Below are 20,890 nucleotides of genomic sequence, written 5' to 3' on the forward strand. Positions count from 1 at the left end.
ATTTGGTAATGTATCCAAAATAAAACAAGTTTATTGGATTATAATTCTACCTAATTTTTCATAAAATATACAAAGGGTATATTGTGACGCGTTTCGTCTTGTTAGGACATTTTCAAACAAACTAACTTAAATATTTACAATGTTTCCTTATTTACTAAAATCCTTATTTCCTTTGTATATTTTATAAAAAATAAAGTAGAATTATAATCCAATAAACTTGTTTTATTTTGGATACATTACCAAAATAATATAGCATGTTTAAAGTTGATTAATAGTCATCGGAACGGATATATATGTTAGTTGGATGATTAATTTGTATAGCGCCACTTATGTGAAAATCACCTCAAGGGCGCTGTACAGTAAATAATAATCCCAGCACGTCTTGTAGCTACAGATCGCATAGACGGTTGGTATTCTAATTCCTGGTTTCCAATTAAGATTGTCATTATTTTTTTTTCCACGTCAAGCAACATTACGCGGTGACATCACGAATGCGCGCAGTGAAAATAAGGCATGGTTGGGGAATTATTGGACACAGTCCGATGTATTCAAATATGATTCTACGCTTCTTCTGGACTATTCTTAATTCTATATGCGGGCCTTTTATTGATTGATTGACAGATAAGTGATTTTTTGTACTAAATCAGTGAGTAGATATCCGATTTTGAAGTCAACGTCGATTTTTTATTACGTTTCTAATCCATGCTTGTCACACGTACATAATACTATTCGAAAGTGTGAGTGAAAAACAAAAATCAGTTTTTGCCTAAATTTTGACTTGAATTACAGATTCTGTGACAGTTTTTTCATTAATGACAGTTTTCTTCAAGTTAAGTCATGTCTTTTTCGGTCTTCCTTATTTTCTTCATTCATTAATGTGCATTCGCATGGTAAATCCTTTAAGCTATTTTTTTGCCATTCATTCGCTCTACATGTCCAAACAAACGCAGCACTCCATCATATTGCAAATATCTTGATTTAGTCGATAATGTCTGTCTCAGCCTTATATAATGCAAGAATCTCGACAAAATAGAAATATGATATTTATTAAATCTTCTAATAGCAACTTTTGTTTTTATGCCCCAATGTCCAGAATGTGTAGATTTGTTAATTCGTCACACAACTTGTAATTTTTTGGAATAGATCTTCCAGCTTATCATAGATCTCGTCGCCACTAAAACAGTGGATGAAGATGAATTGGCATGGTTTAGCTCGAAATCTTACATGTTTATTTCATTTCTTACAGGGGCCCAATTACAGTGGTGAATTACATTACAGAACAACCAGGCTTGAGAAAAATCACATTTTAATTATTGTGTTCTCACCGGGAATCGAACCCGAAACCTTCCGTGCGTGAGTCAAGCGTCTTGACCACTACACCATGGAGGCCACCTTATTGTGTTTATAAATATATTGTATTCCACTATTGTATTGCCCTTGTTTGTCTTTGCTACATAGTTTGCTGTTCTTTTTGTTCAGTTTCTTGCATATACTCGTATGTTTCTTTGTATCACTGTTGTAATTGACTTAGGCTGTATTTACAATAAATAAATTAACATGTTCACCTTTGATATATTGTTTTAGCATACATTCGCCTGAGAGATTGTATTTATCAGTTTACTTTTGTCTTTGTTTTTATGATTCTATTACCTCACTCTTATGCATAAATGTCAGCACTAGGCTGAATTGCTAATTATGAAACTTATAAACTGTTAATTATGCCTTTTGCGATAACATTTATTTGCCAAGGTTGATTTTAGTGCACCTGTTTCAGATTCATTTTCTTTTATTCAAGTGTCAAGCCATTCCTTCCTTTGATTCCGGTGGTCCTTGTTTTGAATCCCAATGTACCTACTTCTCCCTGACGGCGAGTCAAGAAAGCAACGCGTGACAACACAAAAAAAACCGTATCGCGAACAACAACGAAAACCGTACCGCGAGCGTGACAGTGATTTCGAATCACCAACATATAAGAAAACGTGCAAAGTGACCAGTGCAAACGATAAAGGTGTCTTTCTGGACCAGTGCCAAAGGGAGGAAACCGTAAGTCCTTACTCCTTTCATTAATTCCAGGATTGACACTCAAAACCATAACGTCAATTAGTTTACCTAAAATCAAACGTTCCCTGTTTTCTTCGAACACGCCTATCGCGAGAGGGCAGGCCTTGTTTACAGTCCCGAGGTCGAAGGTATCGAGCATCCAACAGCACCGTTCATCCTTGCTCCGGGCACACATCTTCCTTTTAATATTTTTCTTAATCTGACAACGTTTATATTTGGTTAAAATCACTTATTTTTAAATGATGAGATTATTTTTTAATTAAAAACTTTTAAGTCACTTTTTTGTAAAGTTTGTATGGTCGTTAGATTTAAACCCCTCGTGAGCTCTGTAGCTGCAAGACATTTTGAAATCTGGCTCACGTATGTCACTAAAATTCAACAGAATCCCAATTAAGACGTGTTGAGATGTTTATTGTGCAGCGCCCATGTGAAGATTTTCACAAAATTAGTGCTATAAAAATAATCATTCTAACAATATATTACAACGTCTAATTTTAAGGAATCTGTTTTATATAGTAAAAATGCGATGTTAATAATATGTAATAAATATCCACATTTACACTATAATAATAAATAAAAAACAAACTCCCTCTCTAAACACGAGTTTTCGCTCTATTATAGAGGTAAAAACGTTATTATTACTTATGCGTGTACAAACTATTTGTAATTTTGTACTTATTTTGTCATGATTCTTTTTCAATAAATATTTTTTTTAAATAAAAAACACGTTATTGCGTTTTTCCTTCCAGATGAGTGACGGCGAGCTCATATTTTATCATGGAGATAATATAAGAATTACTTCATGCAAATAAAAACGACCCGAAGACAAAAAAAATATTCTAGTATACCAGTAGTCTAATCTGAGAGTAAAAAATATTTTGTCGTTTTCATTGTGTTGCTGGTAACATTCATGTACGCGCTGTTCAAAAACACTGAACAGTGATGTTATGCACATTATAGGATGATTTACCTGACAGATGCACAATTGTAATATACTTTTTAAAGGTATTTACACAACAATATTTGAAGACTACGTCCAAAAACAAAACACCGGATTGTCGTGTTAAATGATTATTTCTGGAGTTTTCCACAATCGCCACTGGCGGCAGTACCTCGTGGTTGAATAATTTTAATTGATTAAAAAATGTGCTTGCGTTAATACTCCGTAATATATATTTTTTATTGTTATCAGCAAATTTTATAAACAATAATGCAAAAAGCGTATTGCGAATGTTTTTTTTTTTTTTTAATCTTTTCTTTTTTTAATAAAATATTAAATTAATTAGATATGTGTTAAATAACTATCAACAACACGTCACGTGTTTTTTTTTATTTATTAATAGAAGAAATTCACCGATTCACCATTTTTTCATTTTTCAAACGTGGTTTGAAATTTTCGACTTTAATATTCTTTTTCCAGATACCTGCTGTGTTTTATTTTTTTAAATTATTTTTCTCATATGCCTTATTACGCCATCTACCAATATACAGTACTTGTTTTCCAAAAATCTTTTATAAATATATGTGAGGAACGCTCATAAGTATATTTATGTCCATATGTACGATCTGTATGTGTATCTATATGTACGAGTCAGGTTGTGGTCCTGTGGCTAGTGTCTCGGACTCACAGATCAAAAGTCCGTAGTTCGAATCCCTCTCTACCCCAACTTGATTCCCATTTTATAATAGTGAGTTATTTACAACTCGTTGAAAATGGCCCTCAAAATGAAATAATTGGGCAAATTATAAGAACGCAAATATTTCTTTTAAAAAATTATAAATATATATATATATATATATATGTTTTTAAGATTTTATAAAACAGCTTAAATTTTTTGTTTTATTCATTGGCAGGTGGGATATATTTTATGTAATTGTAGATACCGTCATTACTGTCTTTCACCTTTTTATTTGTCTATTACTTATATGTATATCGTAGTTTTATTATGTGTGTAATAAATTGAATGACCCTGTTTTCATTGGTTTATTTATGAATTCAAATCAAATTAATATTGTATTTTTTTTACATAGGTACTCAGTAAAAAAGTCTAATTCTATTTTTGAAACCATTCCAATGATTGAAATATGTTGTAATGAATAATATATGTATACGGATATAAATATACGTATTGTTTTAATTAAATTATTTATTATTAATTCCGTCAAAAATTTAAGGTTTACATTATAATACTGTTAACTCAACTCATTGCAACTCGTCTCTAGTAACATTTGACAGCTGTACTCCTGCACAGATTTACTACAGCCCCATGCGGCGGCCATTTTGTTTATGTGTTCAGGCCTGTATGTAGATCGCTGTTGGTACAATACGGACGGTACGGCACAGATATCTGTAGTCTGTGTACGGTACCATAAGTGTTGACAAAGCGACTTTGTCGCTAGATTAAGCGACATTTTGACATTGAAAACGACTTTTTTATTTTTTTAGCCACAAATAAATTATAGTGACTTTAAAGTCGTTAAAGTAAAAGTAAAGACGTTAAAGTAAAACGAATCACTTGTGATGAAGACATTTTATTCCCAAAAATGTAGAAAGGAATGGGAAGACAGACATTTCAAGTTTATTTTATTAAAATAAAATATATTTGCCATCAATATGACATTTTTTGTGAATAATAAGTGTACTTTTTATAAAAATTTTAAAATATTGGAATGTTAAAAAAAAACTATTAATAGCATTTTTCATCAATAATAAATTAAAATTTATAACGATATGATATTATGTGACATTACTTGCTTTTAATAAAAATTACAATTTGTTTTATTTTACTCTGGTATTAAAATATATAATGTATTTATACCTTTTTGTTATAATGTACATGGTTATAGAGATGCTATTTCACTATTTTGCACATAAAAAGCGTTCCGTAATTTCAAGTTTTTTTTTGTGTGAATATAATAAATATAGTGTCTGTTTTTTTAAATTTAGAGTACTTCGTCACAAATAAATATTGTTGGTATTAATATTAAAGTACTAATCATTGACTACTCACTTTATTTTTATCAGTAGCACTAAGAATATACATTTTGTTTACCCACTTACATTTACTTACTTTTACCAGTTTAATTTCTATGAAATAAAAACCTAAACAAATTTAAATTTCTTTATTACTTAAAAGTATTAATTATACTTGAAGGTAATCGTGCAAACTATCGCCAAAAATTCTTGCCCCCCTCCCATCACCAACCCCCTCTCTCTTCGTCGCCACCCCCCTCCGTCTGACATCTTAAAATCTAGCTACTTCTAGCGACATTTGAACCTCCGTTTAGCGACATTTGCTTGTGACGAGTTGGCAACACTGGGTATCATCGCTCTTTATCTGTGCTCTATGTCACACTTTGACGTATAAGAGTATAATTTGTGCTTTGACGGCTGTTGTGTATTTTCGATTCTGTGTTACAATATTTTGAGATCACTGATAAATGCCGGTGGTATTTGAGTTATACGATTTGCAGATTTCATTCTTTGCTGTCTGCTATTTTATGTGCGGAAAAAAATATTATTCACAATAGGATCTCGGTAGTAGTTTAACGTATTGATTTTGATGTTATAAAAGATTTATTAAAGATGTTTATCAGTTTATACTTTTTATAATATCGCTGTAATGTTAAGCAAGACTCGGCTGTTGACAAATGCCGCGTTCATTATATCGAAGCGCCAAGATAGATATTTCTTGGCTCTATCGAAAAGAATCGAAAAGCAACGATTCCTTAACCCGACGAAATGCGTTAATTCCGTGGAAAACAAAAGTGTTGTCACGAGTAGTGTATTTCGGTCAGAACCTGCATCATCAATGCCGGGTACCTTGACTAACGACTTCCAAGCCCAGGATCTGGTTCGCAAATTGACCGCCGACGAACGAAAATTCTTGCTGACAGCTCTACAAGGTTTCGAATCAAACCGTATCAAGGAAGAATGTGAAGGTTGTTTACAACTATACTTAGTTTTCGTAATTTAAGTGAATCCCAATTATTTATTTTATATTTCCTTAATTTTTTAGGGCAATTGGCTGCACATAGGTGGAGGAGTAAGTTCGGTAGGCCAAGCAAGGTTCCTAAACTGGGAGATGTTGACCCCACAGGCTCATACTGCCCTGTGCCGGAAGATTGGCTAAAGAAGAAGTATGGTACGTATTTTGTTGATTCTTAATTTGGCTAGTTACAAAACTTAGTTTTATGTAATTATTGAATCCAACCTTTAGTCAGACTAAACACACATTGATAAGATTTTTACAAGTTAAATAGTCTGTATTGGTTTTTTTTTTTACCACTCTTGGTCCTCGTGGATGTTTTACTACATTTAATTATGTAAGTACGAGTCAAATAATATGAATGTTTTTACTTTATTTGAAGCATTTTTAACACCGAAATATATAAAGTCCGAAAATGAAAATCGAATACCGAAATTTATTATTTGAATATTTTTTTAATTTAACTTTTCCTCACCGAGAATCAAACTCAAAACCTTGTATGCTTATAATTACGCGGACAGTATAGTCTGAGCTGAACAGCACAAAATACAAACCTGTGCTGTGCAAGAAAGGTTCTTTTGCAACAATATTTGAGTTTGTCCAAATGTTCATAGACAAAAGATTGGATTTCTTCCCCTCGGGGGTCATTAAGATTAACAAATTACAACAGGGATGGAGAATACCTTAAATAAGGGAATATAATTTAAAAAAGCATTAAAAAATAATTGTATTTTACAGCATCTTTGACATTATTTACAAATTTTGTAGTTTTTGTTGCAAAACTTATAATTTGATATTAGCATATCAGATGCATTTGTCTCATTAGAATTATTTAGTAAATATTTTAACAATTTAAGTATCCGCCAATCTTATTTATGATACCATAGATCTGTACGTAAAAAAATCACAACATTTTTTTGTTTTATATTAGTGAAAAAAATAAATATTATATAGGGGGGCATAGAGTAATTTTTCATCTAAAAAGGGGGCAAAGGGTAAAATAAATGTTTTGTAATGGCATACACAAGAGCATCCAAAACAATATTCTATCGTTATCTCATGGACGGAGTAAGGCTTGAAAGGGCTTCAACGCCCAGAGATCTCGGGGTGTTGTTTGATACTCAGTTATCTTTTAATCTTCATATAGTTAATCTATGTAATGAATCCCTTAAAATGCTTGGTTTTGTTCTTAGAAATGCCAAGATCTTTTCTAACACTCAGATTATGAGGACATTGTATAATTCCTTGGTAAGAAGTCGTTTGGAGTTTAGTTCCATTATTTGGTCGCCACATGAGACTCGATACTCTTTGATGGTGGAGAGAGTGCAGAAAAAATTTCTGCGCTATCTGTACCTAAAAAAGTGTGGATATTATCCTTGGCTCTTCCCAACCGACTTTTTACTGGGGATGCTAAGCTATCAGTCATTATGGAGGAGGAGGGACGTTCATTTGGGTGTTCACTTTTTCCAGGTGATCGGTGGTCGCATACATAACTCAGAAATTCTGATGGATGTAGGTCTGTTCGTACCTGATAACTATCTTCGACAAAGACAGCATCGATTGTTTTACCTACCGCGATGCAGAACCATCCTGCCAATGGTTATTCCGGTTGGTAGAGCAATCTTGCTACTTAATCGCATCGCCTCGGATGTCGACATATTTCACGACAGTGGGCCTTCCCTTAGGAAAGCACTTTCTAACTTTTAATTTTTCTTTTTACATTTTGTTATATTATTTCAATAACATAACTATCTACTGTAATTTGTGATCTATTATTGTATTTAGAATGAATTGGGTCTTTTTTCTGTAATGTTCTAAATATCTGAATAAATAAATTAAATAAATGGAAGTCAAGGCATTTACAGGACTTATGACCGTCATTGGCTGGTTTAAGTGGCCACTTTACACACAGTGGTTAAAGTTTAAAAATTGAAAAATTGTTTTCAGGCGTTGCCTAGTATGTGAAATAATTCAGTCAGATGAATCTCTTCACAACAATAAAGGTTTCAGCTCTTTAACTTCACTAAAATCAACAGATGGAAGAATTGAAGAAATATAGATGTTCAAACATAGGCAAAATGGTGAATGTTACACAGTGTGTAAAGTGGCCACTTAAACCAGCCAATGACGGGTCATAAGCCCTGTAAATGCCTTGACTTCCATATTCCCTTATTTAAGGTATTCTCCATCCCTGTTGTAATTTGTTGTTCTTTTGCAAGGCGTCGCCCATGCTTTTAAGTATTTCAATATTTACTAACATTCATCTAAATGTTTGACCACAAAGTTAATAGTTTGAACATAAATAACATTGAAATATTTCATCAAAATTGTATTTAATTAAAGCTTAAAAGTTTATTAAGCTTATTAATCTGGTTCATCAAAATAAGTGTCCAAGAAATGAAAAAAAAAATATTTAGAAATTGAGTTGTTCATTAATAGTAACAATGTTGGATTTTTTCTATAACGGAGCATTGGTTACGAGTTATTGAGTGTCATGTGTCGGAAAAATGATTTTAAATAAACTTCAAAAACACTTTTCGCTTAATAAAAAACAATTCGGCTTTACGCAGAGTCGATCGACAACCGATGCTGGCGTTGCACTAATTAAACATATCTCCGATGCCTGGGAAGAGTCACACGATGCCATTGGCATATTTTACATTGTGTGATTTGTCCATGGCATTTGACTGTGTTCGCCATGATACATTAGTAAGGAAACTTTTCCACTATGAAATTAGAGGTTCTGCATTAAATCTTCTCTCTTCATACTTAAGTGATAGAATCCAGAGGGTGGATGTAGCTGGTACACGATCTCAAGGATCAACTGTTACAATGGGTGTACCACAAAGTTCCATATCAAGACCTTTCCTATTCCTCGTCTATATTAATGACTTACCTCATCTTGTTAATAAAAATCAGGAGATTGTATTATTTTCAGATGATACATTGATTCTATTTAAAGTAAAACGACGCCAATTGGCTATTGATGATATAAACAACGCTTTAATTCCAACAATTTATTAGTGAACGAAAAAAATACTAAATGTAAAAGACTTGTAACTCATAATATCAAACAAACTATAAACAAACAAAGATAAAGAACTGGATATTGTGGATACCACTGTATTTTTGGGCGTAAAATTAGATTCTAAGATTCAATGGGGTTCACATATATCTGATTTATTGAACAGACTCAGTTCTGCAGCCTACGCTGTTAAAAAGATTCAACATCTTACTGATGTTGAAACAGCTAGATTGGTATATTTCAGTTACTTCCACAGTGTTATGTCTTATGGTATACTGCTGTGGGGAAGTGCTGCAGATATCGTGCTGCAGAAGAGAGCTGTTTGAGCTATTTACAATAAGAGTCCCAGAGAATCGCTTGGAGATAAGTTTAAAAAAACAATATATTGACAGTCACATGTCAATATATTTATGAAAACTTGATGTATTTACATAAAAAGATTGCTGATTTTAGGAGAAACAGAGATTTCCATAGGTTCAACACTAGAAATAAAGATATGCTAGTTGTGCACATATTTATGAACTAGCTGCTCCTTTGTTATTAAATAGGTAGTAAGGATTTTATCATAAATATTACTTTGATGTTACCTTACTAAACAGCATTATTTTTTCACAGCGGCTACAGTTCCCAAACCAACAACTAATGATCTATTTCACTGTAAGTATTATATTAAGAATGTTACCATTCATCCATCATTTCATTTCTGCTGCCATATTTTTGAGCATTTGATGTACAATCATTTTCTTTCAAACTAAAATCCTAAGTCCTCGTGGATTGTAGTGATCTTTTTCTTATTCAAAACATTCATGTTTGTTATTGAATGTTATGTGAGAATGAATGGTGAGAGAGTTAATTATAAAAATGAAAGACTTCATTATATCTTTTCAATTCTTCTGAAACAAATTTGTATAAAACTACTTACGATTTCTTATTCTTCGTTTTTTCATGGCCTTTTCACATCTCAACTCGGGTGTTCTGGCCAGTGTCGAGTATTTTTTTATTTACATATTTACACATGTGTTAGTAATATAAAATATACAAGTTAGTATGTTAGTATTTAATATATACATATAATAATATAACATATTTACAGCTTTACACAATTTATAACTAGATATTTACATAGGATTTTAAATACACGTTTATTGGGTGGGGACAGGAGAGTTAGAATATGAATAGGGAATGGGATATTAATAGCAGGGAGGTCGGATAGGAAATCAGGATAACAATCATTTATGGGGCATCCAAAAAAAATATGGTTTAAATCTTCCTCATCTAGCTGACATTCGCAAATGGCAGAGTCCCGGACATGGATTCTGAACAGGTGAGAACCATTGCAGCAGTGCCCAATGCGCATTCTGCATATGGAGGATGTCTCAAACTTATTCAGAATCACTTTGGAAAACCAAGGCTTTTCTGTTGCATTTGGCTTCAGTTGGAAGCTTCTACCCTTGGCTTGGGAGGAGGCTACCCAATATTCTTGCCATGTGCGAAGTTGTACTTATGATTAAAAGACTTACTAAATCTTTTCTAGGCCGCTAGGTGAAATTTTAGGCAATTTTTAGAAAAGAAAAAACCTAAAAGAATTATTTTAATAACATACATGTCAAAAAATAATCATAAAAACTTACCACGAAAGAATGGTAAAACAAGTATATATGGCGAAAATGAACGGTAACGTGAGACGAGGACGACCAAGAAAGATGTGGTATGATCAGATAAACCAAAATCTTAAATCTGGTCATGTCAAAAGCAGACAGAACCGAAGGGCATGTATGACAAGATGTATGAATGTGGAAGAAGCTAGGAATATGTGCCAAGATAGACGTGTGTGGCGGTCCATTCTCTCTGCCTACCCCTACGGAGAAACGGCATGACCGTAGTAGTAGTAAAAAATATCAATATTGAATTTATTGAAACCAAGGCGATCTGTCTCATGCTTCAGGTGCTAGTTTAATAATGATACAATATTACAGGGTGATACGGCCGTTTCATGTTGACCGTCTCAGGAATTCAATCCGGGGCTTCTATCCAATGGTGAATGGTGGATATAAGCGATTGTGCACAGATTACTATTATATGTTATTATCAATATTAATGTTTTATACTAACAGTATTTATGGAAAAAGAAAAAACATCGTCCCCAGCGATTGTGTTTCACTTGAAAAATAAATAAAAGTACCGATAAAGCATGTCCAGCCCATTCCTAGTAAAATAAGGAACTAGCCGATTACAGCAACTTATTTCTTTGTATAAAAAAGTCACTTTATTTCATATCTTAAACGTTTAAATATTATTTAAAGAAAAAAATACTATTTTCCCTTTACAGAATACGGTTAACATAATATGACCACCAGTTATTTTATTCACATGATTTAATGTAGAAAGCGGCATCTTTGACGTATCAAGAAAAAAATACACCGGCATTTAATTTTTTTTAATATTTTGGTAACTGAGCAGAAAGGGAAATAAAAATATTTTTGTGAGGCTTAAAGTACTTGCTATACTTTTGCATTTTATCCTAATTACTGTTTTTAATGAGTCTTGCAAGCAGTCATCTGACAAGACAAAGTCTTGTCAAAATGAGTATTGAATATATTGATAGGTTTTATTGGTAAAAGTTTTCATTAAAAATGAGTATTTTGTCCTCAGCAGAAGCAGAGTGATGATGTTGTATAAGACTTGCCATTTTATATTGCTTATGTAGAGACAAATTAACAAACACTTGGCTAACTGTAGCTTCTTTATGAAAAATCTGATAAAATTTTACATAGAGAACTGTATTTTAAAAATAATTAAAAATTTTAAAATATAAATCAGCAGAATATATGCATTCCGTGTAATTATAGAAATGTTATTAGTTTTAATAACTTAAATGTGATTTTAAATACATTCTGATTTCTCTTATATAGTCGTCATACATGACCGCAGGTTGGCCAGGGCTGTTCTAGATGTAGGTTTTTCTTATTGTTTCTATACACATACATGTATACTACATTTCTGTTCTATTTTTATTTTGTTAAAAATATGAGGGGCAGATTTTTTTTTTCTTAATTTTACAACATTACCAATGTACCTTATTTTATATTTTTCTAAATATTTTTAGTGGCTGTTGCGAATTCTATTCCCTTTATTGGTTTTGGATTCTTAGATAACTTCATAATGATTGTTGCTGTAAGTATTTTACTACCTTTATATTTTTATGTCTAAAATACTGTTAACTTTAATATTATATTTAAGGTTCTGTATTTTCTCTTAAATTCTTGCAATAAATATATCCCACCTTTTAACTACAAAATATTGTTAATAGATCGTAAGAAACAGCAATTAACTTATATGTTAATGATTGCAGAAAACAATCTAGATTTATTATTATTATTTATTCACTTTTATGGATCTTCCAGGGCGACTACATTGACCATGTCCTCGGAACATACATTTATCTGTCTACAATGGCTGCTGCCGCACTCGGAAACACATTTAGTGATGTCATCGGTATCGGATCAGCTTTCTATGTGGAAAGATTTGCTGAACGTATCGGTTTTCAACCACCAACACTTAGCCCTGTGCAGTTGGATATGCCGGCAAGCCGTAGAGCTTCAAATATGGTAAATTATGATAGTAATTAAATTATATAGTAAAATAATATGTGATCAATTATTTACAATCCGTCAAATCTTGGCAGTGTTGGGAATTCTACATTGATATTTACCAATTCTTTATCGATTTCAAGCAAGCATATGATAGTATAAACCGGGAAAAGTTGTACGAAATTCTCTTAAAATTCCATATCCCGCCTGAACTAATAAGACTGGTTCACCAGTCTACAGATGTATATACAAGCAACAATAACCAACACAAGAAGCCAAGTTAAGGCAGAAGGGAAATTAACGGAAGCATTTACGATTACACAGGGACTTATGCAAGGGGATAGCCTGGCTCCTACTCTCTTTAACTTAGTGCTGGAACATGTCATCCGCAAAACATTAATTGATACTGGCTCCCATATATGTTTCAAGAGTAGTCAGGTAGTCAGATGGCCTAAATATAGTTGTAAGATCCTTTACAGCTGTCAAGGAAATATTCTACCCTCTGTAAACCACTGCGAGGTGGGCTTGAGAATTAATGAAGATAAAACAATGTTTATCACTACCAAAACCCATCCAACAGAGCAAGAGGTAGCGTGCAGTTCAGAGATAGTTAATCCTTTGAGGCAGTCGACCAGTTCACATACTTAGGCTCTCTTACGGAATGTAACGAGGAACTGCAGAAATAAATATCGGCAGGCAACAGAACATATTTCTCCTTGCTGCCAGTATTTAAGTCAAGAAGCGTCCATAGGAAAACGAAGATAACCCTGTACAAGACCATTATTAGGACTGTATTGGCATATGGATGCGAGGCAGTGACCCTGACAGTAAGGTCCGCCGAGATGCTGGATATTTTTGAAAGGAGAGTTCTTTGCTGAATATGTAGTTCCGTGAAAGATGGAGAAGAGTGGCGCATTAGGCAAAATGCTGAATTATACAGCCCCTAGTATCTCAACGCACATAAAACTGCTCAGGTTGAGATGGGCTGGACACGTACAAATAATGCTTGGTGCGCGAGTAACTAAGAGAGTCATGACTGGACATTCAGGGGGTAAAATAAGGATTGGAAGACTTAGACTGAGGTGGGAGGATGAAGTAAAAAAAAAAAAGACTACCAACTGTTAAACTACTGGGAGTCTTACTTAATTCTGACCTTTCTCTTGACGCTCAAATTAGTATAACGATAAGTTCATGCTTCTACCAGCCGAGACAAATTAAATGCATACACAAAAATTCACCGGTTGATGCTGCCCGTCAATTAATAAATGCGTTTGTAGTGTCTAGAGTCGATTATTGTAATAATATCTATGCAGGTCTACCAATGAACAAAATGACTCGCCTACTTATTTTCGGAATCTCTAAGTTCAGTCATATCACTCTACTACTTCGGAAATTACACTGGCTACGTTTTCCACAGAGGGTGGAATACAAACTCTGCTGGCTTATGTATAAATCACTGCACAACTCTGCTCCGGAATATCTAAGGGAACTATGCATTCCAGATGAACTAGCTGACAGCTGTCTTACGCGGAAAAAACTTAAAACCCACTTGTTCTCTAAATCGTTTGAATGAATCCGTAGCATGTGATAACAAAATAAATTGTTAAATTTATAAATCTATAGAATGACTTGAGGTATTATATTACGAAAATGGCGCTACATAAGTTATCCATAATAATAATTAGGTGCGGAAAGGGAATAATGATGATGATGTCAAATTAATAATTAAAAGAAAAAGGGTTTTTTTTTCAGTTTCCAACTTTTAGCAGAAAAGTATTTCACAAAAATAGGTGTAACTTGATTGATATACAGGAATTGTAGTATTTTAATGGATTGGATAAAATGAAAATATTTTTACAGGGTCGAGTACTAGGCATTACTATTGGTTGCTTACTTGGAATGATTCCTCTCCTGTTTATTAAGGACCTACCGAAGCCAACACCGAAAAACAAAGTGGAGTCCCAACCAGATATAGAAACCGATACTAAATTGCAACCGGAGATTAAAGCAGCTTCTAAATAAATATATTATGTGTTAAATGATTGTAATTTTCAATCTTTATATGTATTTAGACAGTTATTTTTAATGAATATTAATACCTACTTAAGATTTACTGACAACTAAATCAACGCCTTTTATATTTTTGTATATGTTAACATATCACTGTGAATTAAGATGACATTTGAATTTTTTTACTTGCACCTTATTATTTACAAATCATGTTACCAAATGTTATTTTTACACATGTATAGTGTATTTTAAAATGTAATCTTACATTTACTTTTAAAAATAAAACATTTAACAACTAAAATGTAGTTTTTATCGAAACATTTTTCCATAATATTAAGAGTACAAGAAATATGTATGATACATTTAGAATTGAGGTAGGTAGTAATTATTAGTGACAGTAAAATTCTTCTGGTTTAGGGGTTTTTATTTTTTTTATATTTGACATAGATACCTAGGTACTTAATATTACATTTCTTTAAATTAAAATATGTTTTCATTTAAAATGCGCAGCATTTTCATATAAAAAATCCAAAAATAGAATATTTCACGGCTGGTTTATAAGTAGTACATAATTATTTACATTGAGAAAGAAACTTTCAAAATATGTATATTAGTTGTTGGCAAGGATGTTTATTAAATAAAAATACATTTTATTTCAGAGGTCAAACTTTAGTAGCTTGTCTTGTGATAAAATAAATAATTCTGTAAGAACATAAACATCAATCACCTAACACTTCTCAATTAAAGTTTTAAATAATATTTTATAAACAGTTGGACCAAATATATACTGTGATGATAACTATTCTCACTTATTAGATTAAACTAATACAATCTTTTTAAAGGTAAAATACATAATATGTTATTATTATGTAGTGGAAGGGTGTGTATATATATGTTATATTGTCAGGAAGGGTTAGGACTGGTGATGAACTGCAACAGGTGAAACTGTTATTTGTAACCATACATAATATGTCTGTATATCCAATAAAAAAATATATAATATGTTGGGTTATTTGATTACTTTAACCCATTTACAGTATGAACCTAATGTAACTGTTGAAGTGCCCATGAATCTGCATGTTTTGAATATAATGTATGTATTTTGTGAAACATTTGTCACATGGAAATATACATATTTACTTTTGTGCTTTAAGAATGCTGAGAATTAAAATACAATGTTATCCATCAGCATGATATAGACACTGACTTTGGTAAATGTCCTAACATTGAATAAAATCTGTTTTCTTGATATTTCCATTGCTTTGCTATGGGGTGTGTACCTTTAAGAACATTGTCATCCGTAATCTCACCATATTTAAACATGAATTCTTTCATTATTGTTGCAAAATAGTTAGCGAAGCTGGGATCTAATAAATTATTTAAGAGTGTATTTAAAATATCTTTTTTTGTGCATGACCAAAATTTGTTTAAATAACTTGAATCAATATTTGTAGTATTATTGTCATAGAAAAATGTATTAGAATCGGAGGGGCTTGCTATACTATTTTGGTTTATATCAATGAAATCAATGTCCAGTTCTAATTTTTCTTCAAAGTGTAAAATATCATTGACCAAGGTACTGTTTTCATTATTGTTTAAATTAGTTATGTCATTCTCACTGAAAATGCTACTTGTGTAAACATTAAACATATTCAATAAACTAGGCCTGTTTAAGATTGCCATTGAGCTATGAGAAACAATCAGTGATGAGGCTACTAATGTTGTAATACTCGCTAAATAACTTACTGATAATGCAACATAAACGGTCATTAAACACTTCATTAGTCCCAAACATTCTATGTTATTGGTAATATTGGTTAAATCTGTATATGTAAACCATCCCCGTACTCTGGATTGCTTTATGGCCACTTGATGTTCCAGCCGTCCCAATGCTGACTCGAATCGCTCCTCGCTAATAAATATACGCCAATCCTGTAAATAGGACTAGGTTATAAAGTTTCTCATAGTTAACTTTCTGTCGTCAGCTCATACTTCTGTTTTAGTAATCAGATTTATAAAAAATATTACTGGTGTCAAAACATTTAAATTTATCATGCTAAAAACTGACTAGGGATTGAAAGGAAAATGCTTAACTATGAAATTGCCATTTTGAAGAGAGAAAAAAATGAATTGTATGATAATTATACGTACTTATAAATCTGGTAAAAAGTAAGGCCCATTGAATTAATCGAAATATTGCCCCATATCTATACAGTTTTGTCATTTTAATGGTAGTTGATACTTTTGCTCTATAAGTCCTGTGGATGGGAGTCAACAAATGCATGAAGGCATCTTTAAATGACTCTTCGGAGTTGGATTTTTTCCATTGTAAAAAATTATCCAAATTAAAAAAAAAATTATAGTTGGAAAGAGGTTTGGCGAGCATGGTGGGTGACGGAGTCTCCAGTTTCAGTTCTTGGAGCTTAGAAACCTTCTGCCGTGAAGTTTGTAGCCAGGAATTGTCGTGAAGCAGTAGTGACGATGAGTGATTGACTAGCTCCGGTTGTTTTACTGTAAGCTTCACTGTGAGACATAGGACCAACATACTATTACCATAAGTTTTTTTTGGGTAATCTTTCGTTTATGAAATTGTTTAGTTGGAGCTCTTTTATCCAACCACTGCAACGATACTTGTGGTTGTCGTACAACATTCATGTCTCATCGCAAGTAACGATCGGACTTAAAATTTCCTTGGTATTGTGCAGTGCCGGCTCAACAATTCAGGCATAGATGCGAGCTTGCTGGTGTTCATTCAGCTCAAAGGATACCCGGTTTTCACTTTGTCGACTTTATGTAAATGCCTTGATATTGTTTTGTTTAATTCCCTGTCTTCAACCTTAGTCTCTGATCTTCCATGGGGTTCATTTTTACGGTCAAAATTTCCCAAACAGAAACTATCAAATCAAAAATGTGCAGTGCATTCGCTTGCGGTGTTTTGCTCGTACACATCGTTGATGTTGTGTGCCGTCTGCAACGCATTAGTATCGCAGCAGAATTTACATAAAAAATAATGTGAATTTTCATCTTGTCGATAATTAAGTTTATGAAAATATCTGAACAATAAATAACAAAGAAAAAAAATGGATATATGGCAAAATATATTTAAATTTGAAATTCCTACACTAACGAAAGTTGCCACTTTCAAATTGGCCAGTTTGTAAAAATGACAATTTCATAGGCAAGCACCTAATATATAAAGTATACTTTTCGAGGAAAATCCCACTTACAATAGCGTGCAAAAAATTCCGTTCTAGGCGGTGCAGAGCTTCCGACGATATACCACCAGATGTTGCCCATTCTTCGGAAAACACCTCGTCTTCTTCACCATCATCCTGGAGGAACTTATTGGAAACCATCTGAAAACATTTTATTTTATAATTTACGTACAATTTTCAATATTTGAATATTATATGTTATGTATATGTAACTAAATTTCAACCGCGCATTCCACATGGACCCTTGACTTTGGTGCACCTATCATACATACTTTTCTTTTACAAAGATTTCTGAGACTTACTAAGAAAGAAAAAAGGATAAAGAAACTATAGCTTACCAAAGATACTAAAAATAATTCGGAAGGAGCGATGCGGGACACATATTCAGGGTTGAGGGATTTCAATCTTTCTAGGTATAGGAGCGCAAGTACTAGGGAACATGGAGACACACAGGCATTTCTAGTCAGTTCAGCAGCATCATCCACATGGAGACGTTTTAGTGATTTTCCCTTTTGAGCTTCTGAGAACAGTTCTGCAGACAATTCTAGAGATCAACAATAAAAATATAAATAAAAAGATCATCATAACCTATAGACTATAGAGCATAGAAATTATTTTAGCTAAATCCAAACGCCACTTTTAGTAACACGTTGGGGATTTTACCTTCTTTAATAAAATTAAAACCTAAGTACATGAAACATATACATATAAGAAAGAAAAAATTATGTTACAAAACCAAAAACACAAGTAATTATTAACAAAAATTAAAAAGCAGCGAGTTTCTTTTTCAATTACTGGTATCCGTAAGTGCGCCTAATTTTTTTTCTGCTTGTGTCGGTAGCCATAATTACAGTTTTTTTTTTTTAAATAAATATTTGCGTTCTTATGATATACCCAAATATTAAATTTTGAGGGCCATTTTCAATGAGTTATAAATAACTCACTATTAGAAAATGAGGATCAAGTTGGGGTAGAGTGTGATTCGAACTACGGATCTTTAAGCCGTGAGTCCGAGAAACTAGCCACAGGACCACAACCCGATTATCAAAGTTATTTAGTTTTCTGGGTGGCTTATTTGTTTTAAAGTGCATTCCTGACATCCTTAAATCTAAACTATCCGTCTAAATTAAATTAAGACAAATTTTTATTCATTTCTTTAATGAATTTTCACAAATTATTGTTAGAGAACCAGTGATCACTAAAAATTCATGTTAAATAATTTCTAACTAATAAAAAAGATTTAAAAAATAAATAAAAACACCAAAAATCACATAAAAGAAACGTAAAAGCATACCTATGTAAGTTGTTTTCAAATGTTTATTAACCCTATGTAATGTGTTAGTGCCTGTCAGTGCACCAAGTAAACATACTAATTTTGTTTGTGTAAGTAGGCACGCTAGAACATTTTATTTGAAAATGTTCAGTTATGCACACACAAGCAAAGGTTTGTTCAAGATTTTAATGGACTGTACGCCTATGCATGTAATATAAACCCTTGGTTTAGAAGCCACATTCTTATTTGCTCTTGTTACATACATGATTGAATTTAAGCTTTTTTGGCTTATAAAAAATATTTTTGAAAAAAATAACAAATATTAGCGTCCTTATAATTTACATTAAAAATTCCATTTTGGTGGCCATTTTCAACGAGTTATAAATAACTAAGTAAGAAAATGGAAATCAAGTTGGGGTAGAGTGGGGTTCGACCTCAGACCTCTGATCCGTGAGTCCGCAACACTAGCCACAGGACCATGACCCGATTAAATTTTGACTATGTTTGAACAACCATTCTTCCATTTCTTCATAAATAATCTATATTTCAGTGATCGTTGACAGTAAAATTCATCGATTGAAGATACTATTTATGGTTAAAACATTAAGTGACGAAAGATTCTTAACAAAGTTTTGTAAAATACAATCCCTATTTCACAAATATACGCGGAGTTATACTACTGCAATGCCAATAACTCCAGGATTTCAATTTATCAGATAAATTAAGCCATATTTTATGAAAATATTGAAACTAGTAGTAATAATGATCCATTACGTTAATTTGATTTGAAATATTAAAAAAAAAACATAAGATTAATTTAATTTTGTCAATTCTTATTTGTAGTTTGTAATCACCTGTTACAGGAAGGCTCAAGCAGGGCAAAGACGGGAGTTTTCCGTAGTATAATGATTTCGTTATTCTTTGCAGAAATTCGCTATGGTCGTTCATCATCTGAAAAAGTCGTTAGATATAATGAATTTTGTGAAATTATTGTTTAAGAAACGTTTTGATCACATGAAAAAATGTGTTAGATTGTTGACGTCACAACCAAATCGCAATATCCTTACCCTATATCGATTTCGTGAAAAATCTTTCCTTCTTTTCGAAATATTCGACATGGTCGACGAAATTTTATTTTTATAAATAAAAGTGTCGTATTTAAAAGTAGGCGCCGAATATATAATAATAAGCAAATTAGCTTTCTAATCCGCAATTCAGACACCGAATCTGGCAGCAAGCAGATTACCACAGATTATACTACCTGAAAACCACGGACAATTTTGATATATATTTTTTTGTTAAAATGCAAAACATAGACAATCACAGACAAGAGAAGCTGCGTATGGATACAAGCCATACATACGTGTCTAAAATATAAATAAGATTTAGCCTAGGGCAACTTGCGATTGCGGAACTCCGATCCGACTTAAGGGGTTTCAAATAGAATATGAATAATTAGAATTGCATAATAATTCTTATAAAACTAAATTATTATTTACTAAGACTATAATGTATATAATATAAAGCCAATTAATTAAAAATAAAAATTCACGAAACTTAGAAACAAAATCATTCAACTAACTTATACCTATGAAGATTAGAAAAGGAATCATTAATTAAAAAATTAAAAATGATTTGCCTCCTAGCGTAGAGGTTGGCACGTCCACCTACCAAACTTGAGGTCCTAGGTTCGATTCCTGACAAGGTGGATGTGAAATATTGATTTC

General features: G+C 32.4%; 2 protein-coding genes across 3 annotated transcripts; one reads left to right on the forward strand and one right to left on the reverse strand.

The window, feature by feature from the left end:
• The first annotated feature begins 1,889 nt into the window (after positions 1 to 1,889).
• On the forward strand, positions 1,890 to 14,976 carry LOC148285773 (transmembrane protein 65). Of its 2 annotated transcripts, none has more exons than XM_088226977.1 (6): positions 1,890 to 2,043; positions 6,081 to 6,206; positions 9,691 to 9,732; positions 12,182 to 12,249; positions 12,480 to 12,683; positions 14,526 to 14,976. In XM_088226977.1, the coding sequence occupies exons 4-6, from the start codon at positions 12,238 to 12,240 to the stop codon at positions 14,685 to 14,687; spliced, it is 378 nt and encodes a 125-aa protein (XP_088083103.1). In that variant the 5' UTR covers positions 1,890 to 2,043; positions 6,081 to 6,206; positions 9,691 to 9,732; positions 12,182 to 12,237; the 3' UTR covers positions 14,688 to 14,976. The 2 variants fall into 2 exon arrangements, with proteins under 2 accessions (XP_088083103.1, XP_088083020.1); XM_088226894.1 differs by lacking the exon at positions 1,890 to 2,043 and adding an exon at positions 5,351 to 6,003.
• A 105-nt stretch (positions 14,977 to 15,081) lies between these two features.
• LOC148285774 (protein CNPPD1) lies at positions 15,082 to 20,452 on the reverse strand. The gene is made up of 5 exons (XM_088226776.1): positions 20,231 to 20,452; positions 20,018 to 20,114; positions 18,229 to 18,434; positions 17,903 to 18,031; positions 15,082 to 16,607 (listed from the first exon to the last, which is right to left on the reverse strand). The coding sequence occupies exons 1-5, from the start codon at positions 20,279 to 20,281 to the stop codon at positions 15,861 to 15,863; spliced, it is 1,230 nt and encodes a 409-aa protein (XP_088082902.1). The 5' UTR covers positions 20,282 to 20,452; the 3' UTR covers positions 15,082 to 15,860.
• Positions 20,453 to 20,890: the final 438 nt, after the last annotated feature.

The sequence above is a fragment of the Micrasema longulum genome, unplaced genomic scaffold, assembly GCF_059751315.1.
Source record: "Micrasema longulum isolate JH-2025_06_02 unplaced genomic scaffold, ASM5975131v1 h1tg000007l, whole genome shotgun sequence".
In the NCBI taxonomy this organism is placed as follows: domain Eukaryota; kingdom Metazoa; phylum Arthropoda; class Insecta; order Trichoptera; family Brachycentridae; genus Micrasema; species Micrasema longulum.

Excerpts from the sequence above, each read along its gene's own strand:
- LOC148285773 (XM_088226894.1), top strand. The coding sequence starts at position 5,685 with ATGTTAAGCAAGACTCGGCTGTTGACAAATGCCGCGTTCATTATATCG. Across the intron at positions 12,250-12,479 it reads ACTTCATAATGATTGTTGCT|GGCGACTACATTGACCATGT; the intron begins GTAAGTATTTTA and ends TGGATCTTCCAG. Across the intron at positions 12,684-14,525 it reads GCCGTAGAGCTTCAAATATG|GGTCGAGTACTAGGCATTAC; the intron begins GTAAATTATGAT and ends ATATTTTTACAG.
- LOC148285774 (XM_088226776.1), bottom strand. The coding sequence starts at position 20,281 with ATGTCGAATATTTCGAAAAGAAGGAAAGATTTTTCACGAAATCGATAT. Across the intron at positions 18,032-18,228 it reads AATTATTTTTAGTATCTTTG|ATGGTTTCCAATAAGTTCCT; the intron begins GTAAGCTATAGT and ends AAATGTTTTCAG. Across the intron at positions 16,608-17,902 it reads GGAATTTTTTGCACGCTATT|GATTGGCGTATATTTATTAG; the intron begins GTAAGTGGGATT and ends TCCTATTTACAG.